Below are 17,977 nucleotides of genomic sequence, written 5' to 3' on the forward strand. Positions count from 1 at the left end.
TGTTTATTGTTCAAACCAGGGCTGCCAGATGGTCAAAACACTTGACGGCCAATTTTTTTTTCTCTCACGGCCAAAATTCGGCCAAATCACTTTTTTGATTTTTTTTTCTCTTACGGCCAAATCACGTTAAAAGTTTGATGATTTCTATAGAAACGACTATATAGCCGGAAATAAATTCGTAAATTGTATGTTTAAAACACTGTCATCTATATGCTCATCAGTGGTTTCAAAACCGGTTATGTTGCTAAAGCATTACGATTGCAGCATAATTCTTCACAAACTCAGTCAAGATTAGTTTATGACGTAACAATTTTTCGGAGACATATTTATGACAACACAATCGTCCACAAATCTATTGATAACCTGAAACCAGCAATGCCTTTTGTGGATTTATATAGTACCAAGTGAAATTCGGCCAAATTCGGCCAAATATCTGCCTTACGGCCAAACGATTTTTTCGCGGCCATGCCGATTTTCAAACGGCCAAATTTCTGGAATTTGGCCGTGAAGACGGCCAAATGGCAACCCTGGTTCAAACCAACGCTTCCAGCAGCCTTGCTCGCTAATTGTTACAGAACAAGTAGGCAAAGAAATGTTCACATCAGAACATATGCATTCACGGTACTGTTTGAACTTTTTGTTAAAACGTCTGGTTTGAACTTTTTAGACACGTTTTTGAGCAATTGCCAGTCAGCTGGCTGATGGTTTTACCAGGCAGTGTTTTTATAACCTGTTTACAGCCTACAACTTGTTGATATGTATTCGCAGAGCATGTTAGGAAGTGCATGTTGTTTGCAGTAAAAGTTGCAAGTTCCGCATGATTTGCTGAAATTCAGCTTTCTCACAGATGAAAGACTGCACCAGGTTAGGCATGCATGGGATTAGAGATTCAACTGTATACCTGGGCGGTAACAGGTTTTAAAATTATCTTTTAGGTGTAATATCACCATTATTTAATAATCGTTATGAGCACTAATAACGGATTTACTCAAAAAAAATCAACAGACTATCCCAACGTGCTGAAAATATTGACATGTTGCATTTATTTCAACGGTTTAAACATTATCAGTTTAAAATGGCGTGGTTAGTCCGGCTCTACAGTTACAGCTGACCTGTTCGACTTCACAGGCCGTATAGATAAGGCTAAATAAAACATGTTACTACTCGTTGCATATGGTCTCCACACAATGCAGAAATAAATTTAATTTTACTGAATGTTGCAATTGAGAAAAAAAGTTTTGATTCGTGAGAACATTAATGCATATCTAAATATTATGTATTACGTATACAGTGCATCGCAACATGTCGTATGTTCGTGTCGAGTCCGGAAAAACAAGGAAAAGAAACGTGACCGCAGCATGCTTTTTATGTACACGAAAACAAATCGCACTTTTCGTGTATGTGATCATTTTAGTGCCTGTACTTTATGGTTTGTGGGCTATTTATACGGTGAGTTTTCGCAATATTTGTATGAGTTAAGGTTCTGTCTTTTGAACATGTACTGTTTGCAGTTGGATGCTCGGCTGCACCCAATTAGGTTGGTTAAAAACCAGGGGCGGACAAAAAATTGGTCGTGCCCATTAGCTACTGGAAATAACAGAAGTGCTCAATTATTGCCAGACTGTCCAGAAGAACCTCCAAATCTTCAGGTATTTATGGTAATTTTAGTTGGTTTAATAATGACGTCATTATACGAAACTACTTTTCAGGGTAACCTTAATATCTCGTTCACTAACGACACGTTGTCCTTTGAAACCATTGCTACTGACAACCCACTAGGTGGCGAAGGAGGGCATTACAAACCACAATTCTGCCAAGCTCGCTCTAAGGTTAGTTTTTTTCAAAGGTTTTAAGAAATGGCAGGTGGTGTTTATGCAGCAACAACTATCCTTTAACGATCAACTTTAAATTAATTGAACCTGTCAGGCGCCATCAGTGCAGCTGGTAACTAGCAAAGAACTAGTCAGGTATCTCGCCAGAAAGAGACTTGTGGTGACTTTGCAGTCGACGTAGAGCCGCTAGATTCCAAACTAGTCACAAACTACCGAAGAGGAACCACAGTAGATTACACTATGGCACAAGAGCTGTTTGGGATTCTGGCGGAACAACGCCGAATTCAAAGTCACCAGAAAAGTAGAATATTCTTTTAGGTCAGGCCAGCTAGGTGCAAAACGGTCGTTAATCACCTGCTTCACTGATGAGACCCGACAGTTTGGACAGCCGTCTACAGCTCACTGATCATTATTGGCTCATTGTTTGTATATGGATTTTCGCAACTCACAAGTTGTTTTCACAGCAAATCAAGACACCGAGGACTTTAATGTTACTTCCCTACCGAATTGTCTGATGTATGTTTTAATAACTACAATGTATTTTTAGGTCGCCGTCATAATCCCTTACCGAAATCGTGAACAACATTTTAAATATTTTTTGCAATTTATGCTTCCTACTCTGCGGCGACAGCAATTGGACTTTAGGATATACATAATTAATCAGGTATTCAAACCATATAAAGTTAATCTATAAGTTTGGCCAGCTTTTCGACTCAAGGGCCAGTAATAAACAAAAAAATTATCCATACAAATGTAAAGTGTACGAAGAGTGTTTAAATCACAGTAAATAAACTGACCAACATTTCCAATAATTAACGTTTGAAACTTGTAACTGAAAAGCAAAATAACGCGCACAAACTAACGTTTGGCTTCAGTATGGAAAATGTTCTTGTAAGCGGCATTTTCAGTTCTACCAAACCCTGGGGGCCAAATTTAAGAACCTGACAGACCAAATTTGGCCCTCGGAATGTAGTTTGTCCATGTCTATTTTAAAAAATTATAAGTTTAGATAAAATATCAAAATCTGGTGTTTTTATTTCTGATATATACATTTCGCCTACAATTAAGCAACATCAGTATCACTTATTTACATATAAATTAGAAAAAAATTATCCAGGAATAAGTAATACTAATTATGCCGAATTGTACCAGATGAATATAAACATGGTTTCTGTTTTACAGTTTGGAAGTGGGAAGTTCAACAGAGCCAAGCTTATGAACATTGGATTCGCTGAAGCGCTCGAAGATTATGACTTCGAGTGCTTCGTATTTCATGATGTTGACTTAATCTTAGAGAATGACAAGTGCCTGTATACCTGCCCTCCCAGTCCAAGACACTTGTCCGTTGCTGTTGACAAGTTCAAATACAATGCAAACAATGCAAGGTTTGGTAAGTTATCCACCCAGACTTTGTGCAAAAAAACATAATTATAATTGTGAGCTGCAGACAACAGTACACAATGTTTCACTTTGTGTTACTTTTTGGTCAACCTCTATCCGTTGGGTACCAAACAACAGAGACGAACCACCGTGGAGAGCACTATGGCCAAACGACTGCTTAATAATCGGCAGTGCTTCCGGCTCGGGTTTCACTCAAAATCATACATATGCATAAGAGCCATAACAAACATTGAAAGCTGCAGACAGTGGTGCGTGCACACGATGGTTCGGGTCTGTTGTTTGGTGCCTATACTGAACTACTGTCTGCAAATCTCAATAGGCAATTCTAGTGGTATTTTATCGTTTGTTTTACAAATAGTGGTGCATTAACACATAAACATTGCCACGATATTTTACAGGTGGCGTTACTGCAATGACGAAATGTCAGTTTTTGGAGGTGAACGGGTATCCAAACTCTTTCTGGGGGTGGGGCGGAGAGGACGAGAGCATTTGCCAACGGATCGAAGCCGTGGGAATGAAAGTTATTAAATATTCCGTCGACATTGCGCGGTTTGTCAACTTTGTATCCACAATTTCAATGAGATTTGGATGATACTCGTCGTCAGTTGTGCATTTATTGTTCGGTTACCCTTTTTAGTTACAAGATGATATCTCATGAACGGGATAGCGCCAACGAAGCTAATCCCGAAAGATTCAAAATGATGGAATTAACTAAGCAGATGATGCGAGAGGATGGATTGAACAACCTTAACTATACAGTAAGTTAAACAACGCCAAGTAAACCGCTACCAGGCGTAGTATTTAGTCAATTTTAAACATTCTGGTGAAGGAAACTATTGATTTGATCTACCTTTCTGACGTCATGCAACACACTTTGCCCTGTAGAAGGTCGGTTGTATGACGACCGAAACGTGAAACAATTAACAAGTTTCCTTTACTGGAAGCGCTTTATAATTGACAAAGGCCAACTGTTTTTTACACAAACCCCAAGGATTAAAATAAGATCATTACTATCAGTTGAATTTGTTCGTTTCAAAAGTAACAAAGGAAAGATTAAAAGAACTGATTCCGCCTTCCGGTTACACACAGCACCATCCTCATTGGGATGTTTTTCATCGCTTTTCTCACTTAATACGTTTTAATATAATATTGCTGCCGCGCTCATGACTGTTTGGACTGAGAGAAGTTGACTTTCTCAAGACTTATAAAACCTGTTTGGATTTTTTTGTCCGTTTCGTACAAGAAACTAAGCGGTTTGATACTCTTTAAGAAGAGGTTGTGTTTGGAAAAATACACAGCTTTTGCGAGTATTTCTCGCATCATCCGTTGTAAATGAATGCCAAACCAGGATATTTCAGTTCAAAGAAACAAGACTGATACGGCACATTTGATAAGCGAATTAAGTTATTATTAATGACATGTTGGGAGATTATTGTGCATAAAACCTTTCCCATTTCCCTCCAAAAAAATCAAAACCGTATACTTTTATTTGCAGCTTGTATCACGTGATTTGCATGCAACATACACAAACATCACAGTGGACGTATTTGCTCCAAACTAATCGACACTTGGTGCGCTACGGAGCATGTTCGCAAGTGAAGGTGCTTGGATACCGAAATAAGGTGCACTGGCATCGCTGTCGAGGCATGCGATAGCTTGTAACACTCATGCGTTAGACACCAAAATCGACCAAGAACTTTATTTAGGATTTTGAGTTGTGTTTTTGCTATGTAGATGCAATAATGTACCGCCTAAATGAATTTGTCCATTTATATTGTGGTGCTGTCGGGCATGTTGCAATATCTGATACTTCGTGGACAACAAAATAAAATCGGTTGAATAAAATCAACGTTTTAAGTCTGCCGGAAGTTCAGTTCAGATTTTTATTTTTTACACTTGCTACAACAAATTATGTCAATAAAAGGGTTTTGTGGCAATATTATATTTATCAACGTTTCGGTGGCTATGCAGTCTTTATCGAACCTTTCGTATTGTTCGGATCATGTATGGCGTTGATTTTAACGCCACGAATGGCAGTGTCGTGCATTTACTTTTTCCCCAATTTTGGGAGTGTGGTTCTGTAAGTTTTGTTGAAAAATACAAAACAATAAAACGTATGATAAGATTTGAACGTACTTTGCTATGCATGTCAAAAATTTCTGGTGTTTTCTGCTTTGTTATCTTTTATGCTGCTTTTTCTTTATGACGTTTCTTTCGTAGTGTTTCTGCCTGGCGTTTTCCTGCGTATCTAGACGGAGGTTTTGGGAGGATAAAAAAAGCGAGTCTGCGTTTCACTGGGCTATATATCAGATCAGAGAAGAAAACGTTCGCAATGAACAAGTGAGGAGAAATTCCATCCAAGAAGTTTAAAACCAAATCTGCCATGCAAACGCAAGCTTGTATGTTTAAAAAACTCGGTTTCACAGTCCCGACAGGCGCGTTCATTTCCTCTCTGACTGTTGTTCACTTTTGCAAGTGCTATGTCTGGCATTCTTTTCTACGTGCTTGCAACGAAACTGCTAAAACGGGAAAAGTTGAAGCATAAACCGCATTGACGTGTAACTTGCCGTTTTCTCTGCCACAACGTTTTTATCGAGCAGCTTGTATGAGCCCGCATGACCTGGTCCAAGAACGTTATGAAAAGACACTGTTATAGGCACTAAAAAGACTGGATGGGAAAGTCGAAGACAGACGCGCAACTTAGGTCAGGACCAGAAAGCAATCTACATTGAAATAAACGCTTTGTAAATTCTCAAAAAGTAACTGATTATTGTTGTTTCTGATTGATCGTCGTCTTATGTACAAATAACAATGGATAGTCTCAAGGTTTCCAGTTCTTTGTTAAACATATGTACAACGTTTTGTTAACGTTCAGCACAGTTTTAATTCTGTACACCAACCACCAAATCTACAATAACGTGTATTACATTTACACATGACCACTAATCATTAATCCGTTGAACCAACACACAAAACATTTGTTGGCGAACAACAGTGCGTTGAATTTCCCAGGGCTTTGCTGGCAAATTAATGCGTAAATATGGACAAATGCGTAATATACAATGGAAGAAAAAGGTTGAAACAATTGCGACATGAAATAAACTTCAGCTGGTGAACACGACATGATACACGATCAGTGATAATAACGAATCAATTAATATTTTTAATCGTGTTCAGAAACAGGTAAACATTTCGCTTTAAATTATCCTGGTGCTGGTAAGGAGTGTTCAAACAGCATCCCCTGGTTCTTCGCGTAAGTCCAATGTTGTTGTCTTGCAGACATGGGGTACAGAATCCGACGGCACCTGCTGCAGTTGACTAACGATACCCGTCAGTTTTTCTACAAGATTGCTTGAAATTGACTTTTGCTGTTCCAAAGCCTTTTGACAGTGTACTCTGCTCCTTTCCGCATGACTAGTAAGCTTTCCACACACTACTGCCCTCGCGTGGTTGTAACAAGCCCATGGAAACGAAGTGGTGACCTCAGGGGGACGTTCAAGTCTTTCGTTGTTTAAAGCGTTTTCAAACGCATCCTCGGCTTTACTGTAATCTTTTTTTGAGGCCCAGTATTTCCCACAATATACCAAACACTTTGGGGAAACCACCCACTCGTCGATATGTTTAACAGCAAGTTCGTGCAAGCGTTGACATTCGTCGTCTGCTTCGCTGTGATTGAAATCTTCTCCAGGACAAAGAGAGATAAGTTTCGTGTTAATTCTCACCACAGATCGCCTGTGACGCATAAAATCCAAGTCATCCGATCTCATTGTTTTGAAAATTCCATGCTCGGAAAAACTATTTTGACCTCCAACTTCTCCAAGGAGGTGATTTAGAACGAATTTCTTATTAAGTTGAAGAAAATGTTTTTGTTTTTCTGCTGGCAATGTTTTCCAACCTTTAAGCCCAATGCTGACCAAACTTTCGGCTGCCAGGCGAAAAAACAGAGGAGAAACCTTCACTCTTTGCAAAACTTCCTCGCAAATCTCGAGCGATAATTTCGAATACCATGCAAATTTCTTCATGATATCTGAAGTGATATTCCCGTAATGATGTTCTATAAGTCGACTCATAACATACAAAACTGAAGCCACGCGTTCTGCGAAATACGATTCAAACAGAACTTTGCTTTCTAAAAACGGTTGGAGCTTGTCTCTTCTAAACTTGTTTATCTTTTTGGGGTGCAAAGGCAATATGCTATCAACACCTTCCTGTAGATATTCCACAACATCCGGCTGCGATTCCTTCTTGTAATACTTCAACATGTATTCCGCGGGATGCAACACAATTGTGATGTAGCTTTCAATGTCAAATTTCTGTTGCTCAAGTTTTTTTCCCGCTTCAATGCATTTACTCACAATACTTTGAGTAAGAAGGTGTACGTTTTCATCTGTCTCCCACTGAGTCAGAAAATCGTGCGACATTTCACTGCCAGTTAGACTTCCCACTACATCCAGCCAACTCTTAATAGATTGCCGGAGAAATTGTTCTGCTTCAGATATATTTTCATCAGGCTTTTGATGGGCATCAAGTACAACTCCCATAACTTCATAAATATGACAAAAACACAATCGAATTAGTAGACAACTATTGTTTGTTTCATGACGTAGAAGAGCTCGCATATGAGGCACCATTTCTATCATAAACTCGTTGACCTTTGGCTTGCTCAAATTCGTTTGTACAACGCTTGCCAGGGCTTTGGTGGCGACGTAAAAAACTCTTTTATTGTTTTGTGTTTTTAGATTGACAGCATCGAATACCAGCTCGTGAAAAGTAACTCTTTTGTCATTTAGATCATCTCCGGTAACTTTGCACAAACTAGAGTCTGTCAACTTTGAAATAAGGTCGTCTGTCACTGTTTTGACATGATATTCGTCCGTTTGGCTTTCCTCCAAGTAGTGCAAGACCCTGTATATACATCGTAATGGTATATTTCCGTGGTGGAAGCAAGCAAGAGAACAAACGGCTTCCCAAATTCTTTCTTCGTTTTCGTCAGCCTTTTGCGGTTCCAGGAGCATCAAAATAGCTTTGAAAACATGGGGTTGTTTGATCTTTTTTTCCTCTCTTTTTATAACACTGAGAATACACGCCTTGTGACGTTCTTCGTATTCCTGGAAAGTTATAGACGGTGTTTTTGCAGCTCTTACAGCATATAAACCCAATGGATTCCCCTTTAACCTTTTCCAGATACGGCATGCTGCTTTGAATTCTCCTTCAGTGCCATCAGTAACTTTAAGGAGCTGTAAGCCTTCATTCTTGGTAAGACCTTCTAACGGGTGCAATAAAAAACAGGTCGAATGTATCATGTCACACGTGCTTTTGTACCTGGACGTGATGTACACGTGAAACTTTTTGCTTCTTGTCTGGAAATCCACAACGCATGATAAAAAATCTGTCAAAAACTCCCTATCGTTTTCACTTGGATCTTCAACCACGATAAGAATAGGATATGGAGACAGTGCTAAAAGTTGCACAAACTGAGTGTTTCTATTTTGTTTTAAGTTTTCCAAAGCCGTTTCCATTACACCACCCATATTAGTCAACATACCGTTTTTACCCATAGAGTCCAGTAGTGTTTCCAGTTGATCTTTAATAACGTGATGCTTGTCGCTGCACTGAATGTGCCATTTTATTATACATCTGTGCTCTTCGTAAGGAAATTTAGCACCCAGCTTACGAACTATTTCGGACTTTCCCATACCGGGCAACCCCTGTAGGTGCAGCACCGAAACTATTTTGTTTTCTTGACTTAGTTTTGCATTGAAGTATTCTGCACTCTCAATGAATCGTTGGTTGGGTTTACCGACGTTGTCAATGGGGACAGGCTCGATGTCACGTGAAGTACCTTGATGAAAAAAACATCATACGCTGCAAGTTTTTGTTTTTGTGGAAACTCCCTCTTGAATTTGATTGTTCATACATAAAAACTAAAACAAACAATTACCGGGTTCATTCCATCCTGGTGCGATTTGAGGACAGAATAAAACTGAATCCTTGATGGTCACCGTCGTTGCCACTGTAAACAAGTGGATATATAGGCACTTAATTTATTTGCACGAAATTGGTTTGTATGTAATCAAAATTTTTTTCGTGTAAATAAACATCAATTAAAAATAAAAATACCATGTTCGTTACCGCCTCTCTCACCGCTTGGGCCAATTTGAGAAGAGGTGATGTTGGAATTTGTAATGTGTATTTCTGTTCCAACTGAAACAAACAAAGGTAAAATTATTTTGGGCATCGACATACGTACACTAATCTTGTGGTAATGCTTTCCAATATACTGTTTTATTTATTCCGATTTCTGCTTCTGATTTTACTGCACGGTAACCAGTACCCCTAAAAACATTTGTTTATATCACTAAGCAGCCACTTACCCTGTTGAGAACTCATTTTGCCTCCGGTGACAGCAGTGCTTCCGCAGCAGAACTCGATATTTTACGATTCACAGGCTTTTGTCGGTGGAGCTGCGCGCAGTGCAAGCAGTCCTATACAAGCAAAAGTCGTTCGGCTATTCAGGATTGAACCATGAGACTATACTGCATGACGTTATAAGCTCTTTAAATTAAACGCAAAGCACGCATAAGAGCAAAGTTCAAGGTAATATTTCCAGTGTAGTGTTTGCACAGTGCTTCATACGCATTGTAAATAGGCATTTGATAAGCGGCAAAGGTATACCTTGGCTGTAAATTTAAACCAGGACAGGTTAAGTGTTTTTTAAGATAAAACTTTGGAAGTTCGTTACATTCCAAAAGCATAAATGAAATAATATTTTTAAATACACCTTTGTTAGATAAACCCATAAACTAAAGTCGCAACACAAAAAGCCTGGCACTCTGTCGATTATTGCTGTTTACCTTGTGATATTTACTATGACACTTCAACCTGGCTGGAACAAATTATTAATGCTGTTCACCCGACAGCACATGATCAGAGGTTAATAATTACTCGCCATGTTCAATTTGAAGGTTACACTGATGTGTATGCTGATGTTTTAAAATGCCTCACAACAAATATACTACATATCTCCGATTAAAAACACAAAAGTGTTTTCTGCTTAAACAACAGCAAGTACAAAAACCATTTAATTGCAATACATCTAAACTGTTTTAAGACACTTGGAGAGTGTGGTATGATTACATATAGCGCTTCATGGGAGTAGCAAAAAAACACGGCATCGCACTGAAAAGTGGGGGTGGTAGCAGCACAGACGGAATTATCCCTACACGCAAAACACGGACCAAACGTTTTGGGCTCAACCGAACCGCAACAAGTGGCAAGCGTGAGAAGTCGGGAAATACCACTACACCCAGGTCAAAACTTTTCGAAAACTTGATCCACGAATAAGTCTGTGATTAATAGTAATCTGTGCGAATTTTAATTGTTAGGTGTAAACAGGGAAACCAGCACCTGTTATTTATGGTCATGTATTTGAATTGAAATACTACACAATCGTAGCGTTAAATATTCGCACAGATTTCTATGTTCCATAGGCTTATATGTGGATCAAGTTTGGCGAAAAATTTGTGACCGGGTGTAACAGTATCTTCCTGAAGTCTGCGAAGAAGGTTAAAAAAAGGAAAAAGGCACTTCCTATTTTTTCCCACATCTCTCGTACTGTAGCGAAAAAACATGTTGTAATATCATTCCCTCTGACATTGGTAGGTCATTGCATAATGCAACATATGAAATGAAATACAAGATATAAAACGCAATATATCACGCAGAGCTCTACACTTTTTCCACCTTCGTTGCAATGAGAAAGTTCAAAGCTTGGTCGCGCGTGCTGGTGTTGAAATATTATCCTGCGCTTTGTTGACTAACAAAAGTCATTTGTTCCTCGTTCCAAACCCATCAGCGGACAAAAAGAAACCGAAGCGCCTGTTTTTGTTAGGTTCCATCCAAGAGCATATTTCAAGGCGGAAATGTTGTTTCGTCGGGCTACCTCTGCCTTCGATATTGCGCTTAATGAAGTTTGCAAGCAACCTATTGGGCTCCGGCAAACATTGTCCCGAACTGTCGCAAACCGGAATTAGTAATTTGAAAACTTTCGGAAGTTTCAGGTTGAAGTCACTGACGTCGTCGAAAAATCAATTTCGTCTACACTGGCAACAGTTTCTTATTCAAGTAGAATCATACCGAAATCAGCTGATACGGAATGAACTCTTCGCCACCAGGTTAGTGGCTTCTTATTATTGTCCTACTATGTACAATTATTTGTCAAAACCCAGTGATTGCGGCACAACTACTTCGCCACGTTAGCTGGTTTTGAACTGTAGAACGTGCAATTTTGTCAGGTTTTGGGTAAAAAACTACACAGCAAAAAAGAGTTTTGATGGTTAAGCTTTGGCCAAATTCGCTGACAACACATTTCCTTTCATCCGATGATAATTTTTTTGCTCGTTTAAGAAGAATTTGTGGAGGGGATAACAACACAGTTTATTGCAATTTGCTCGGTCTTATGTAATATAATTCTTACCAGTACATCGTTCTGGCTGTAGTGGCCCAAATACTTATTAGAAACTTAAATTTAGTAAATTTATTCACTTATTTAGGAAATCACTCGTATTTCGCAAAAACACAATGTTCTTTTCTTTTGAAAATTTAATCTTTCTGGAAAGAATATTGTTTCCTTTCAACCCCGGTCACACAACTAGACACACTTCGTTATTCACCGAACAATAGGACACAGTTGAAAGATGATACATGTACAGGTCTGCGGTTGGCCCATTGTAATACAAAAATCAAAAAGTAATCATTTAATTCCCTCGAGTTTTTCTTCTAAAGAAATAAATCAAGTATGCCTTTTCCCATCAAATGTCCAGCATTTACAAAAACGATGAGTTGGGAGTATTACAAATGAACAAGTACCAAATGTAATTCCTCATTTTTTTAGGTCAAACGTTTATAACAATCAGTGATTCAAGTTTCCACTCCTCCAGAATCGGCTCAGGTAGCAGTATAGAGGAAATACCAGGTAATTTCCTGAGATCAATGCCAAACATTGGTCACATAAACCTGTCTCCTGCCCTTAAACGTTTTTATTTATAGGGACTTCACACGAGAGCACCAACGTCCCCATTGACAACGTCGGTAAAGTTACCCAACGATTCATTGAGAGTGAAGACTACCTGGATGCAATACGAAGTCAACAAAATAAAATAGTTTCGGTGCTGCACCTTCAAGGGATGCCCGGATCGGGGAAGTCCGAAATAGTTCGTAAGCTGGGCGCTGAATTTCCTTACGAAGAGCAAAAATGTAAAATAAAATGGCACATTCAGTGCAGCGACGAGCAGCATGTTATCAAAGATCAACTTGAAAGACTACTGGACTGCATGGTTAAACATGGTATGTTAAACAACCCCATAGGTGTACTGGAAACGGCTTTGGATAGCATGAAACAAAATAGAAGCACACAGTTTGTTAATCTTTTGGTACAGTCTCCATATCCTATTCTTATCGTGGTTGAAGATCCAAGTGAAAACGACAAAGAATTTTTAACCAACTTTCTATCGTGTGAGGCCGATATCGAGACAAGAAGCGAAAAGTTTCACGTGTACATCACGTCCAGGTACAAAAGCACGTGTGACATGATACATTCGAGCTGTTTTTTACTGCTGGAAATAACTGGACTTACTATTCCGGAAGGCCTTCAGCTTCTTGGAGTTGCAACTTCCATCGAAGATGAAGCAAGACAAGCAGCATCTTGTATCGTTGAAAGGTTAAGTGGTAATCCATTGGGTTTATGTGCCGTAAAAGCTGCGAAAACACTGTCTATCAGTTACCAGATGTATCTTAACCATTTGGAAAACGAGACATGTGCCCACAGAGTAATAGAGCGAGAGGAGAAATTCTCTAAACAAATCCATATTTACAAAGCCTTGTTAATACTTTTGAAACCGGACAGCGAAGGAGGAGCAGCGGAAAAAATGTGGAAAGCCGTTTGTGCTTTATCGTGTTTTCACCACGGAAATATACCATTGATATTGGTTAAGCGAGTCATGTACTATTTGGAGCAGAGTGAGACAGATGAAGAATCGATTTACTACTTTCTCTCAGCAGACACGGACAATCTAATTGCAAAATTGGTTGATTCTGGCTTGTGCAAAGTGACTGAAAGGAACGGAAATGCTGACAAACGAGTCACTTTTCATCAGGTAGTTTTCATCGCCATCAACCTCCACGTTAAGCAGAACAACAAAACAGCTCTCCATGTCGCCACCAAAGCTCTTGCAAGCGTCGTACAAACGAATTTGAGCAAGCCAAAGGTCAACGAGTTCATGATAGAAATGGTTCCTCATATGCGAGCTCTCCTCTGCAATGAAAGAAAGAACAATTGTCTTATTATGCGATTATCATTGTGTCATATTTACGAAGTTATGGGAGTTGTGCTTGATGCCCATCAAAAACCTGATGAAAATATATCTGAAGCAGAACAATTTCTTCTTAAATCTATAAAGAGTTGGCTGGATGTAGTGAGAAGTCTAACTGGCAGTGAAATATCGCACGATTTTCTGACTCAGTGGGAGACAGATGAAAACGTACACCCTCTTACCCAAAGTATTGTGAGTGAATGCATTGAAGCTGGAAAAAAAATTAAGCAACAGGGTTTTGACATTGAAAGCTACATCACAATTGTAATACATCCTGATGTAAACATGATGCAATACTACGCTTCCCAAACTAAGCAAGAAGTATTGGAATATCTAAAAGCAAGTTGGGATAATGAAATGCCAATGGATCCTAAACAGTTAAAAAAGTACAGATCAGACAGTGAGCAACCGTTTTTAGGCAACAGATTTCTGTTTGAATCATATTTTGCAGAACGTGTGGCCTCAGTCCTGTATTTTATGAGTCGCTTAATAGAACACCATTACGGAGAAATTACGTCAGACATCACCAAAAAGTTTACTTGGTTTTCTAAATTGTCTTTGTCCATTTGCGAAGACGTTTTAAACAAATCTGGAATATCTCTCCTGTTTCTTCGTCTGGCGGCCGAAAGTTTGGTCAGCATCAAGCTTAAAGGGTGGAAAACGTTTCCGCCTGGCGAACGAAAAGACATTCTTCAATCAACTAAAGCATTCATCGTAGAGAACCTTCTTGGGGACGATTGTCGCCAGACCAGTTTCTCGGAACACGGGATTTTCAAGAGAATGGGATTGGATGACTTGGATTTTATGCGTCACAGGCGATCTGTGGTGAGAATTAACACGAAACTTATCTCTCTGGGTCCTGGAGATGATTTCAATCACAACGAAGCAGACAACGAATGTCAACGCTTGCACGAACTTGCAGTTAAACATATCGACGAGTGGGTGGTTTCCCCAAAGTGTTTGGTATATTGTGGAAAATACTGGGCCTCCAAAAAAGATTACAGTAGAGCTGTAGAGGAATTTGAACTCGCTTTAAGTAATGAAAGGCTTAAACGCCCCCCTGAAGTTACCACTTCATTTCCGTGGGCTTGCTGCAACCACGCGAGGGCGGTAATGCGCGGAAATCTGACTGCTAATGTGAAAACAAGCGAAACGCTCTGTCGCATGGCTTTAAAAAATCGAATGTCCTTATCAAGAAGTCTTGTGGAAAAATTAACAACAATTGTCGGTCAACTACAAGAAGTGTCGTCGGATTCACTTCTCACTGCTTCCAAGAGAACCAAATTGGAAGAATGCGAGGAAGCGAAGCCCAGCATTTGAAATATTCCTCATCCACAGCAGAGTAACGTATAACTTTCCGAGGCACAAACAAACGTCCAATGTATCGTCGGTACATCTTTGTATACAATGGACAATCCTGCTCGCCAAATACCCAAGCAAAGGCTTCCACTTTGTGGTGAATATACAAACACGGAGAAACAAGTTGGAAACACTATGGCCAAGGGAAGCTCAACCAGTGGTTCCTTTCAGGCCTGTGTCACAATAAAACTAAATTGCAAAAAACTACTAGTTAATTCGTTCTATTGGATGTGAAATGAAAATATTTGTGACTATCCTCTTATCAAAGCATGTTTTAAGTCGCATTGTTTTAACATTGTATCGTATGTAACGCTTACATTCATTTCTAATCACTTATTTCTTTTTTTTTTATTTCGGCAACATCATCCAACCTACTGCCGTTCGATCCCAAATACTTCGTATGTTCATTCAATTGGTTAATGGAATAGCGTAGCAATAAAAAAATCCGAATCAATACCTCTCTATATATAAAAAAAAATTACCGCTACAGGGTTCTACGATCAGCATATGGCTGCACAAATCACGTGCATTTTTGATAAAACAACACGTCCCAATATTGTTAGTTGATCAAGGCGACCCAGGCATGGAGGCCTATGTTAGTGGTATCCATATTGCCAACAGAGTGAATACCTTAGGATGAAACCTGAACCCGGAACTGGCAGCTGAATCACTTCGTTGCAAATCTGTACCTACACCTGTGTCGCTATATCTTCTTGCAGATAGAGGCAGGCCTGTAAGCAGCTTCATGACAAGATTGGTTAATCAGAATTGGATCAGCAAGCTGCCCTGGGTTCTTGTCACTATACGCAAGAGGATTAGAACCCGTTTAGCGCTCTATACTACATCGCTGCATAGCGCCTTTCTTACAACCTAAACGACGTAATTGTACCACATACAACTCGGTACTGTTTCATCACATACCTTGTGCGGCATTCTGTGAAAGTAAAAAGTACGTGTTTCACCTTCTCTGATCACATATTTAGCAGGACACTGCCCGTGATAATTTGACCACATCATTGTAACGCAGGTTTCAAAACATTCGCATTCAAATTAGATGGACACGACCATGGAAGTGTTTGGTGGCCTTACGAAAGTTAACCACTATTAATCGACAGAGTTTTGTATAAATGCAGAATATACCACAGCATTATAAGGTATTGTACTTTATAGTTTCCTGTCCAAGGTTTTTCTGTACGTCTGCGTATAATAAAATATTGGCGAATTCAAAGATCACTCGTCAAATTCTAAATACAAACGTGTTTTTTTTTTGTTAACCATTAACTTGTACATGAGCAACTTGTTTGTTTGCAGGCCTGCAACAATTCTACCGCTTTTCAGGCCGGATCGTTAGAAGGTTTATTTTGATTACCACAGTCGGACAATGATGTGAATTTAGTACAAGCAGCAACCATATGGTAATACCTCTTGTCTTCTGCCAGTGCGGATACCTTTCAAATGTCACTGCCAGTACGGATATCCTCAAAAATTAAATGTTACAATGCAAAGGAGATTTTAACGAGCACAGATGAGCAAGATTTTATAGGAGTGGGGGGATTTGGAGCAGTGAGGAAATGTCGACACAAAACTTTGGGAAAAGTGGCCGCAAAATGCTTTGTGGTGGTTGGAACCAGTGACGACATACGCAAACGGATTGCGAGGTTTGTTACCATGAATTTTTAAACGTTACTAGAACAACTTTGTGTTCACGCTCCTAGTTTTAGAAAACATGTTGCGAAAGACGCGACGAAAGAAGTGTTGCTGGTTAGGTGGATTTCATGAAGTAAAAACGTTTTATTGCAACTTCCAAATTATATACAAAAAAACATCTTTTAAATACTAAAAGAGATATGACGATAGAAGGGCGTCGACTTTTTTACGACAGCGCAACGAGTCGTTGCTAACTTTGGACTAATTGTCTGATGTTTGCACAGCGCTGAACGAGAGGCAGCAGCGTTAGCGCGATTTCAGCACCCTCATGTCGTGCGCATTTGTGGTTTTACGAATTGGAACAACGAGTTCGCCATAATACTCGAGTACGTGGACGGTGGCAGTCTGCACACCTTCCTTAAGAAACACAGAGGCCAACAACTCTGTTGGAACTTAAGACATCGGTTCGCACGACAAATTGTTGCCGCGTTGGTCTATCTGCATAACTACAATGATGGGACCTCTTTCTGCCACGGTGACCTAAAGCCCGAAAATATTCTGCTTACTATTGGTTTGGATGTGAAACTGACCGACTTTGGTGCAGTTAATGTAATTAAAGCTTCGGGTATGGCAACAACTTCAATGAGAATGACCCCACAGAGGCAATATTCGCTGCTCTATGTCCCACCAGAAGTTTATAACGGCGAGACTGCTTCACCTTCTGGCGATATATACAGGTTTGATGACCAAATAATTCTGTTAAAATTAATGACCCATTTTATTGATTATTCTATTGTGGGGAAGGCGATCGTGTTGGCGTACATCAGGCATTGGTTCAGTAAGCATAACGCTGCTCCAAACGTGTAGTCATTAAAATAAGAACACTTGGTATGGAATGACTGGTTCCAAAAGTTTTTGCAGAATTTAGCCCTCTGGTTGGCGTTTTATTTTGTCAGCGACACGAATTTTCTATTTTGATAATAAGTGAATGTTATGAAACTATCAGATGTTTCAAACTGCAGTCAGCTGAATTATTAACAATCTTAAAAAATCAATTTCGCCTGCACGGGCATCCTCAGTTTCTGCAAATACGAAATTGCAAGTAAACACAGAAAGCTATACGGTAAACTAAATGGGTATGGGTATTGAAATTGTTGTTTTCTGATGATTTATTTTTATGCCTGTGGAGGGCAACGAAAACGTGATAATAAATATTTTCGAATCCTAGTGCCGAAAAAAATGTTTCAAAGTTTTCAAATCACTGTCGGAAAAAAATGTTGTTTTGTCCAAGCTCTTACACTGTTTATTAAAAGGACGTCAGAAAAGTCTTACATTGCAGTTACGGAATGGTGTTGTATGAAATTATAA

General features: G+C 39.4%; 3 protein-coding genes across 3 annotated transcripts; 2 read left to right on the forward strand and 1 right to left on the reverse strand.

The window, feature by feature from the left end:
* The first annotated feature begins 768 nt into the window (after window positions 1-768).
* Window positions 769-4,848, forward strand: LOC145896126 (beta-1,4-galactosyltransferase 1-like). Its single transcript, XM_082984984.1, has 9 exons — window positions 769-864; window positions 1,292-1,449; window positions 1,512-1,649; window positions 1,710-1,829; window positions 2,380-2,496; window positions 3,015-3,222; window positions 3,632-3,782; window positions 3,871-3,991; window positions 4,729-4,848. The coding sequence occupies exons 2-9, from the start codon at window positions 1,303-1,305 to the stop codon at window positions 4,792-4,794; spliced, it is 1,068 nt and encodes a 355-aa protein (XP_082841110.1). The 5' UTR covers window positions 769-864; window positions 1,292-1,302; the 3' UTR covers window positions 4,795-4,848.
* A 1,612-nt stretch (window positions 4,849-6,460) lies between these two features.
* Window positions 6,461-9,623, reverse strand: LOC145895893 (uncharacterized). Its single transcript, XM_082984672.1, has 4 exons — window positions 9,608-9,623; window positions 9,354-9,437; window positions 9,175-9,246; window positions 6,461-9,075 (listed from the first exon to the last, which is right to left on the reverse strand). Exons 1-4 carry the CDS (start codon window positions 9,621-9,623, stop codon window positions 6,461-6,463), a joined length of 2,787 nt encoding a protein of 928 aa, XP_082840798.1.
* Window positions 9,624-11,158: 1,535 nt separating this feature from the next.
* LOC145896119 (uncharacterized) lies at window positions 11,159-15,290 on the forward strand. The gene is made up of 3 exons (XM_082984974.1): window positions 11,159-11,407; window positions 12,127-12,207; window positions 12,282-15,290. Exons 1-3 carry the CDS (start codon window positions 11,389-11,391, stop codon window positions 14,921-14,923), a joined length of 2,742 nt encoding a protein of 913 aa, XP_082841100.1. The 5' UTR covers window positions 11,159-11,388; the 3' UTR covers window positions 14,924-15,290.
* Window positions 15,291-17,977: the final 2,687 nt, after the last annotated feature.

Source organism: Ascidia mentula, chromosome 3 (assembly GCF_947561715.1).
Source record: "Ascidia mentula chromosome 3, kaAscMent1.1, whole genome shotgun sequence".
Lineage (NCBI taxonomy): Eukaryota > Metazoa > Chordata > Ascidiacea > Phlebobranchia > Ascidiidae > Ascidia > Ascidia mentula.